The 10,269-nt window shown below is 38.6% G+C and overlaps 1 protein-coding gene across 4 annotated transcripts; it reads right to left on the bottom strand.

Moving 5' to 3' along the window:
- Positions 1 to 5,237: 5,237 nt before the first annotated feature.
- Positions 5,238 to 9,393, bottom strand: isl2b (ISL LIM homeobox 2b). 4 transcript variants are annotated; one of them, XM_067249204.1, is made up of 6 exons: positions 9,265 to 9,393; positions 8,615 to 8,804; positions 7,858 to 8,120; positions 6,668 to 6,966; positions 6,182 to 6,349; positions 5,238 to 5,938 (listed from the first exon to the last, which is right to left on the bottom strand). In XM_067249204.1, the coding sequence occupies exons 1-6, from the start codon at positions 9,320 to 9,322 to the stop codon at positions 5,822 to 5,824; spliced, it is 1,095 nt and encodes a 364-aa protein (XP_067105305.1). In that variant the 5' UTR covers positions 9,323 to 9,393; the 3' UTR covers positions 5,238 to 5,821. The 4 variants fall into 4 exon arrangements, with proteins under 4 accessions (XP_067105305.1, XP_067105307.1, XP_067105306.1 ...); XM_067249206.1 differs by having other exon boundaries at positions 6,680 to 6,966; XM_067249205.1 differs by having other exon boundaries at positions 6,668 to 6,963.
- Positions 9,394 to 10,269: the final 876 nt, after the last annotated feature.

The raw sequence follows: 10,269 nt of genomic DNA, 5'->3' as shown, positions 1-10,269 counted from the left end.
CCTTTGAACGCTGCTGTAGAACATAGTCCTGAAGGGCTTCACCCTCAGATGATAAAAAAGTGAATTATTGGTTTGTTTATCATGCTCTTAAACCCTAAAGTGCATTATTAAACAGAGAACGCATTAAAAGGGGGTATTGTTAAAAGTGTTTTAAAAATCTTGTAAATCCCAGTAATTTATGTCACTGTGGTCGAGAAGCCTCACCCTGGACTCCTGGTTTCAATTTGTCTTGAGCTGTGCTCCTGCAATCTGTACCTGGGATGCAGCCTTTTCCCAAATACAATTTACTGATGTGACATGCAAAGGAGCCCTTCAGACCCTATACTGACCACAGGGTTAGGCACATCCCACCCTGGCCCACCCTGCCCTACCCTGGCCTACGCTGCCCTGCATTGGTCTCTAGGGAGAGCCAACAATGGGTCACAGCCATGCTTTTGTTTTGTTGTCCCTATTTAATCAAACTAGCCGGGGAGTGATTGGATTTTAATATTGCTGGACCCGCCATAATGGTGTGATGGACGGACCCTGGTGAATTAGAGCAAGATGTCGCCCAGTGAGAGTTCCATTAATGGTATTGCTTCATTTCTTAAAGTGGCGAGAACGCCACAGGAGTAGGGGTCACCGTGGTTGGCGGACCCTTTTCTCCCCAGCTGTCCTGACTCCTGAACTGCCCTGTAGGGACTAGATACAAGCCTCCGATGGATACCTGACAATAAAAATAAAAGACATTCAACACGATATTCAAGCGCCATTTAGATTAGTTTACACTATGCATGTACAGTATTCAACAAGTACTGTATATTTGATTGTATAGATTCAGTGATTTGAAATGTGCAACTCTACATAAAGTGTGTTTTGATCAGGGTTCAGAATCTCAGTTCATGTCTTGACGACTGACATAACTTTGACCCCAAAGAATGCCAGAAAGTCTTCCAGACACTCCCCCTGACTGAGTTGTCTTCAATGGGACATTTCATTATAATGACAGGTGCTTGTGTTTCCCAACACAATAATAACAGTTTAGTTCTGTACAAGTGGAAGTAAAGGTAACCCTTCACTGTGTTTTATAGCAAGTAATTGTTAAGTGGGTGGCTTTGACCTTTATTTCTCCTCTTAATGGGCGTTTGTGTGTTGTTTTTGCTGTAGATTTACGTGTGGGTGGGGCGGTGTGATTTACGGCGCTCTGACACTGTCGGCAGTGGGACCCGAGTGACTGACTGTGCTCCGTGTGTGTTCCAGGTGATCCTGCTGTCTGGCCACCAGCCCAGCACTCTACAAACTCACGGTCACTCTCACTGTCTCACACAAACACACACACAACACATACTGCATCTGCATCTGCTCACCTGAATCTTGACTCATATACTTGCAGCAACATTTTCCCTCTTTAGGTCACACACAGCAGGATATCAAGATGTTGAATATTTAGGCGAAATTGAGGTGTTTCCCTCAAACTGTGATACTGCTGAAGCTGTCAGTGTGCACAAATTATATAAATAAAGTGAATTACAATTACACAATTTCTAATGATTACAAGAATAATGTGTATTTGTAACCTACAAACCATACTTAATATAAACAGTGGTGATAGTGGAATAGTTGTTTACTAAATCATGTTACCCTAATTTCACTCAAGATATGTATTGGTAAAAAATAATAAAAGCACTATTTGTACAGTTTTACAACTCTTAAAGATTTTAACTGCTGGTCCCCCTGCTTTTAAAGGACAGTATCCGGATATTTTCTTCTGGTGTCAGTTTCCCATAAAAGCAGCCTCCATTCTCCAGATCGATTGAACACAAGTACCCCAGTATTACACCGAGATGTTGACACTGCCCTTTCATTATCTGTGTAACCTAAGAGTAGAATGATTAAATTCTTGTCACTGTAAGTTAAATTGGCCATTACAGATCTAAGATAAATTGGTCCTTAAATTTCCCATTTAAGAGACCTGACAAGACATAGAGAAAACAAAGTGCAAACACTGTACATCATTTACTTTTGTTTACAGAGAAGTCCAAATCTGATTTTACTACACTTTTCTGTTGAATACATCAAAGCAAAAACAATAATGTGAATATTATATGAATGTATATTGTGAATATGTAAACAAACATTTGCAATAAGCATTGTATAAAATTCATTGAATGTGTGGATAAATGAAGGTTTTATTGCTTCCTCAGACCTTTTCTCCTAAACCATATCTCCTGTCTCACTGTGGCCATGACCAGCCTTTTTAATTCATTTGGACATATAGCTATGGAGACCCTCCGTTTCCCAAACACTGTTGTTTCTCCAGTGTGTGCTTCTCTTTCCCTCTCTCCTCCCACCCTCTTTGCTCTAAACCCTCAACCTCTGTCTCTTTCACAGAATAGGCCCCAGCTACAGCATTACCTCAGGCTGTCAGAATCTTTCCCTTGAGAGGTCGGACTTGCATCGTGTCCTCCCAGGTCGGCTGGTGGCCATTCTCCCAAACTTCTGCAGCACATAGTACTGTAATAAACAATAAGATACGTCGCAAATTAAAATTCAAGGCATTCGGGACAAGTATTAATTATTTTTATAGATTCTTCGAAGTAGTAATAAGCAGTAATTGTTTATCGTGAACCAAATCCTGAATTATTGTATGTGTCAATGCCAAAGTCAAGCAGATTTCAATTTTGGTTTACCTGGCGCCAAACGCACATCCCCTCCTTATCATTGAGTTTGGAGTCAGAGTCCTCTGTATGATTATCTAGGTTTGGATGGGCTTCATTGACGGAGATTCAATTCACCACGAATGGGGGAGAGTATGGCTTACTGGACTCTGTCCAAACTGGACAGGATATTCGATGACACATCGTCCGCCAATTAAAGTGTTACATCACACCTTGTATGGAATTGGTCCTGCTCAAACATTTATGATATGGTGCAACGTAGCGTCCAGTTGCACTACGATTAGTTCCTCCACACGCTTATCCTTCCTCCTGGTTGGAATGAGTCATGTATAGGGTAAATGTAACCCATACATTAATTCAGCAAAAAATGCTTAAACACACTGTCATACACGCGTAAAACGTATAGGTTATTTAATCTTCAAAGTAGGCGTTTCTAAACAGCATGTAGCCTATTGCATAATGATGTGTTTCAGTTTAGGATTACTCAATTTATTTTCTTTCCCGCGCTGTGTGTGCGTGTGTGTGTGTCTGTGTGTGTCTGTGTGTGTACGTGTGTATGTAGGCGTGCGTGTGTGTGTGTATATATTATGAGTCCCGCGAGCAAGGATCAACCCTGTTTGTTTTTGTTCTGGTTTGATGCAATGAATGAATGGACACACCCCTTGAGAAAGCTGATAAGAGATAAATCAACATAAGTTGCATTATCTTATTTGTCAAAAAATCCTATAAACTAAACCTACATAAACATTGCTTGATCTCGGAACAGATGCCTTTAGTGCCCAGTCGACCGAGGGCTTGCGCTGCTTCTCAGCCTGTCCCACTTCAGTCACTGGCCAACTTAATTTCTGTAAGAGTGCAATCAAGTTACTGTAGGGCATGGCTGAGGCTTTCACAATACAAGTTAGTTCTTTTCACCAGCGTAAACGAAATTATTGGGATAATTAATAACAATAAAACAATACAAACAACATTTACATTGCAACAGCGATGGTATTATACTATTGTACTAATGTGTCCTATTCGACTTAAACTAATTCGATTATTGAAAATGTATCCTTATTGTGAATGGGATTGGATAAAATAATCTTCTGATAATGTTAACGCATTTAAATACACTCTCACCAATGTAATTATGCTTTATAACTGGGCTACCACAGTCATTTCTCTAAAGATGATTCAGGGAAAACGTAACGTCATATTAATATAATATCCCTAAGTAATTCCTGAATAATAACAAATCTATCTGTAATGGTTTCGTGATGGTCGTATTAGTCGACGCATTCTTGTGCCAACTGCATTGCTAGCCTATTTCTTCAACACTTAAGCTATCTTGTGTTATCTCAAACTGCATGCATTGTCATCTGAAATAGCTCAATTACAGATCTATTATCTACCCGTTGTCATTATAGACTTCTGTTTAAGACATCCCAGTTGCGTCATAGGCTATACAAACATCGTGAGAAAAATTATACTTCCAGAGCCTATAGCATAGGCTTATAATAATTTAAAAAGACTTATGTCGATTTTTTATGTAGCAATTTTTACAGTAACATAGTTATTCACTTTTTATGTAGGCTAATTAAGATATTACATATTTTCCAGTAAAACATGCTTTTTATGTTTATAGTGTCATTTTTTCTGTCCAACTGAGTAATAAAGCAATTCTGTCTTACTGGAATGAAAATAAACCAAAGGCAGAGAGTTTACAAGCTGCCCTGTCCTACAGCTACCTTCTTTCAAATAGAGTTAGTTTGTTGTGGCTTCATTCAATACATAGTTTGCAGGTGATGCCAAGGGTAGATAAGAGGTCGCCGATTGCTGTTGGCTGTCTAGACTTGTGACTTAACCAGTGAAACTGGAGTGATCACAATAGATATTTGGCTTAAGAAAGCGAATAGCCATTGGCTATAACCCACATTTAGTTAATTTACAGATAATTTGTTGCCAAACTGTAGATCTTTTTTTACAATCAATAGGTTCATCATCAAGTATTTTAATGCTGTTTTTTATTTTACCTTGATGACTAATTCTTACTTAGACGTTTTTCTGAGGACTTTGATTTAGTTATAGGCTAGTCCTAGAAATTATTGTCATTCACAAGTCCCAAGGGCGAAGCCTGGGTGCTCTGTGACAACATTTCGTTTAGGTATTGGTCAAGTTTTATTCAACTTCGAATAAAACCAGAGTGAGACCCTTAATTGATTAAATTGGGTCTCCGTAATGCGGCAAGCATTGATCAATATTGCAATCATGAACAATCAGTGAAAATGTAATTAACTAAACCATTCTTTCCCCTTAATAAATACGTTTTCCGTCATAAACTATAGGCCTATAAAATTTAAAAACGATTATAAACTTGAAATAACAATGCAATTGTTTCTTTAGGAAACAAGATGATTAGGTAACGGAATTTGTATAAGAAATGATGATGAATAACAGAAATGGGTCGACATTGCCCTCAAAGGACACCTTAATGTGTGGACATTTTGAAATTCATCCCAATTCATCTCCATTGTTATTTACAAAACGTTTTCATGTAGACATCCAGTACAGTATATTTAGCTGTTTATTTCGATCAGTTAATAATTCCTTATGAATCGTTGTCCTGACAATAAATAACAATAACTTACTTTTGTTCGAGAATTTCAAACAACATAGCCTACCCCCGCCCATTAAGATAAAGTATTTTACAACAAGGGTCTGTATGATATAATCTTGGGACATCATGCTCCTTAAGACAAACACACGAGCCACAGAACTCGATAACGAAATAAATGTATCAAAATCACATATTGAAGAAACAAGACATAATGATCACAATTAATTGCAAAATCGTCATCTGTTTAAACATCAAATGGCTCCAATTTAGTATTAAGAAGGTCGGTTTGTATATCCATCAAGATCTTCCATCTTCTCTCCAATTCAATTCATGCAACAAAAGTCTGCTTTTTGTCAAATGGAATCCTCAAAAAACTTGAACTGAATATACGCAGGAGTCCAGAGAAGTTCCATCGCATCGTAGTGCCGTAGGTGATGTTCGGAATATATTGCATGTCCTCCATGTCAAAACGCTCCTCTCTTTATTTTGGACGCTGTGATGAGCTGGTCACATGCAGGGGACCGGGAACATGCTAGGCCTGGAACAGAGACCACAAGGCCCGGTTTCACGTATCGACAGGACTGGGTACCATGCTGTTTGGAGTGTCAGGTAGTTGCGATGACAGGGAAGTCACGTCGCTGCCCGAAGAGTTCCCTAATGACCCAGATTCGGAGAATGACACCTGGAAGTTATAAATAAGGCAGGGTGAATTTAATGTGAATGTTTTTAATTATTTCAAAAGTAATATTTAAAATCAGGCATGCCTAACTCTGGTATCACTTTAAAGCAAAGATGCAAAGAAATAGCCTACACTTTAACATTAAGACAGGAACATTTGAATCGATGGCTCTGATTTGAGAATTGAAATAAACTTTTGAACTGCACTGTAATTTAGGGCATGCACGATCCTTGATTTCACTCTCACCAATTGTTGAAAGGCTGGCTGGTCCAAGTCACTCTGCAAGGCGAATTCACTCAGAGCTTTCCAGGGCGGCTGATAAGTCTGTACCTCCACTTGGTTGCCTTGGACTGTGTTGTCATGTCTGATTGGACTCCCAGCAACGAGAGGCGTACCTGTGAGGCCTTGTAGATTCTAACAAAGCAGAAAACATTCAGAATTACGTGGTTATGGAATAACTATATGCTTTGTTACTTTTCTGTTTTTTTGGTTTTGAAGACGTAAATTCCTTATTGAGTGCTCATGAGATTGGATATAGAGCACAAACTATAGCCTATTATTTGATTATTATGGTGAGTAATAGTGGTGAGTAATTTAGGCTAAATTCGGTGAGGGATGCTGCTCATGATGAAACTTGATGGTAAGCAAAATGTAGAACAGTAGGTTCACCAAATGAGTTGAATGAAATGAAGATGAAATGGGTAAAAATAGAAGTTTTCTAGATTAACTTACGAAGATGCTTACAGTCTTATCACTGTGGTGCTGTTGCTGTAATTGCTTCATGAGAATTGATCTCTTTTTATCTTTGCATCTTTTATTTTGGAACCAAACTCGAATGACCCTTGGGCTCAAGCCAGTCATCTCCACAAGTTGCTCCTTCATTAACGCATCAGGCCGCGGGTTGGCGTTGTAGCATGTCCGTAACGTGTGAAGCTGTTTCTCATTCAAAACAGTCCGAACCCGCGTCGTTTTCTCTGATTGCTTGTGGACGTGATTTCGATGAGGTGCTTGTCGAACCGTGACAGGGTCTGCTAAGAAGAAACACAATAAAATAGGCCTACATTAGATAACAAGCTCACCCATTTTACGTTCGCTGAACGGAATCTTTGATTATTGTAAGTCTGATGTTATGGGTTTTGTTAGGCAGTCCAGACGTCGACCACCTTTTGTCATTGTTACATGTCTTTGTTATTTATTGTATCATAAGTATATCACTGTTGTTGTTATTATTATTAATAAAAGGCTACTACTAGTTGGCCTAGAATCGTTAATGTTATTACAATTATTATTATTATTAGGCCTACATTTCTACAATTGAACTCATTAGTTTTGAAAGTTTGATTATTCTACATGCGTCAAAAAGCATGAAACGTCACTTGCATCAAGCTATTTAGCATTAGCTAGCATTCTTTACAACAAAACATTGTGCTATATCCGTCAGTGAATAGCCTACAAGAGAAATATTAAATGTTTCCATACTCTTCTTTGACATTAGCACGTGTGGCCTAATGTTATTAGTGTTGACCCTCCATATATCGCCACCATGAGAAGCAGGTTCGAAGCCATCATAGGTTCTGACTTCATTTTCTAAATAATAGGCCTATTACCGTACTCTGTTTGGAACATGTTTAGTAAACAAATTATATATATTTTATATATATATAGATATATTATATATATCTAACTATCAGTAGCCTATCAGCACTCAATGCATTTATATTTTGGGTACAGTGTAATTTTTCACACAACTTGAATAGGGCTTACATTCAGGATATAGCATTGGCTTAAGATATTAGGCTACTAGAACATAATGAATAGGCCTGTATAATCTCTGGCAACCTTTTTCGAAATTCAAAAAATATGATCAACGATGGTATGAGACCCGTCAGACTTTTGTTTTAGATGTACAGCCGATAACTGACCTGCCATGTGCAGTGATCTGCTTGAGTGAATGCGACCAGGGCTTATAGGACTTCCCGCAGAGCTCCGTTCCATCAACAAGCTATGGTCAGCCCGGCAGAGAAGTTCCTCGTCCCGCAAAGAGAACTCGTCTCCCGGTAAGAGCTGCCTGCTGCACACCGAACATCGGAAACACTCGATGTGATACACGTTGTCTCTAGCTCGCATCACTAAATCGCTGCTGCTGAATCCAAGGTTGCATTTTGCACATTTTATCCCAAACAACCTGCAAAGTAAAGCAATAAATTAATCCATCGTATCTGAGTTACAATAATTGCAGTTTCCTTGTTTAGGACAAGACAATGAGCAGACCTATGCTAAAAAAAGGGCTTAAACATCTTTGTCAAAATGAAAATCACTTACATTTCGGTTTAACAGTAATAAATGGTGGACAAATAAATTAATGTAATCTCATGCATTAAAAATAATAAATCTAGTCTACATTAGACCTGTGAAGCTTTCAATTATATGCTATTAGCCGACATTATAGTATGCCAACAGGATATAAATACAAAATGTAAAAATCTGACACAACTCTACACCTTCATTGCGTTTTTGTTTGTTTGTCAAGAGGACACCACGAGTTTTTATGGTCTCACAGTTGCCTATCTGCTAACATTTTGGGCATCTCCTGATATTTTGAAGCAAATGGGCCTACATTAGGCTCCACTCGAGTTTACTCTCTCAAACAAAAATACAGGTGAAGAATTTCAATCCTACCTTACGTAATCTCTTTTACAATAAGTCTTGCCGTCCCGGACGAAGCAAGTGCATGTCTCATCCAGGTATTGGTTGCATTCAGCACACTTCAAGCAGGCTGCGTGCCACTCCAGGTCCGGGGAGACTCGCAGTATGTACTGGTCATGTATCTGACTTCCACAGCCTACACACATCGCGAATCCGGACTTCTCTGCAGAAAAGCAGCTGTTGTAAGCATATAGGTACCTACCAATTTTAAGCATTTGAAAACAACAAGGCCTTCATCTGACAGACTCCAACTTAAGCAAACAGCTCAAAATCTACTACAGATTCACACAGTTGCAAGGTAGACCACAAGTGTGTTATGTAACCAACTATTTTGCCAACAGTCATCACTGCTCGAAATGATTGTATTTTCAAAGAAATTGCCCCAAATTTTACAAGATGACGAAATCTGTGATTTATAGATATAGGCCTATATATAGGCTATACATATATATTTTACAATACTATTCCTACATATTTTAACCTACCTTTCCACATTTACCTTAATATAAATACAAAAATGTACCTATAATAAGATGGGCTGCAAAGAAAACGATACTAAAAAATTTACTTCACGCTACTAAATTCTTTCCATGCAGTAAAACATTTATAAAAGGACAGCTTACTTTTGGAATGATCCCCCATATCACCCAAGAAAGAAGAGTTGAAAATAATATCCACCATACAGGAAGGATGAGGGAATTGCAAAAGCTGCAGAAATGTAGTAAGAAGCTGACTGGCCCGCGCCTCGCTGCCTGATAACTTCAGCCCGGACTGTGGGACGGGGAAGAGTCTGCAGTGTCCCATACGCGCTCTGACGTCACACGTAAAACTGGACATCCATTCGCCCTGCTGCCTATTCTATGCATGCCTCTTGACATTTCAAGTGCACGAAATGTAAAATTATAATTTGACTTGAAACAATGCTTTGTCAGTCATTGAAAAGCATCGCAGTAGGTTTTACACTTAAACTAATGATTGATATATGTTGTTGTTAGAATAGTAGCTTATGGACTCTATAAAGCCACTGTCGTTTCGGTGAATAAGTATCTATTCAAAATGTATATAAACATTTTTTTTAATCGAATTACAATTTTCAGGCTCATTAGTATAACATCTTGATTTTAGTTAGTTTTCTATTGCTAGACTTGACACTTGACACCACATGTGTAGAAGCCTAGTCAATCCATCTATTCGAGAATAAGGACATCTACTGGATGAAAATAAGAAGTGCATTCATGTAGCGTGTGGGTCAGAACTGCAAAGGGGTTTAACAAGGCTAATTATTTCAATCAGTTGAATTGTATCCTGGACATGCTGCTGACAACTGACCTTCAGTTGTGTCTTGTGCTCCATGCATGCCATTCTATTGAGAGTAAGTTTAATAAAGATACGGGAGTGAAATGTGCTATGGCAGAAAATAAAATAATCTGAGTCATGATGACATGATAAAGAGTTGCATTTCTTGTTTAACTAATCCAGTTTAGCCTATAATGAAGAACCATTAAGTTCCAGTAACCTTTATCATACCTACACTGAAACTCGGTGACTGGCGCAGTGAGGTCATGGCTAAAGTGGAGTACTCGCGAGAGACGAGAACAGGGAACCTGCTGCGTAGTTCGCTGTTTATC

Source organism: Osmerus mordax, chromosome 13, assembly GCF_038355195.1.
Source record: "Osmerus mordax isolate fOsmMor3 chromosome 13, fOsmMor3.pri, whole genome shotgun sequence".
NCBI classification, from domain to species: domain Eukaryota; kingdom Metazoa; phylum Chordata; class Actinopteri; order Osmeriformes; family Osmeridae; genus Osmerus; species Osmerus mordax.
Note: the sequence above shows the minus strand (reverse complement) of the source record. Positions and strands in the feature narration are given on the sequence as shown.

Excerpts from the sequence above, each read along its gene's own strand:
- isl2b (XM_067249204.1), bottom strand. The coding sequence starts at position 9,322 with ATGGTGGATATTATTTTCAACTCTTCTTTCTTGGGTGATATGGGGGAT. Across the intron at positions 8,121-8,614 it reads TGTAAAAGAGATTACGTAAG|GTTGTTTGGGATAAAATGTG; the intron begins GTAGGATTGAAA and ends TTTACTTTGCAG. Across the intron at positions 6,350-6,667 it reads ATAAGACTGTAAGCATCTTC|AATCTACAAGGCCTCACAGG; the intron begins GTAAGTTAATCT and ends CTGCTTTGTTAG.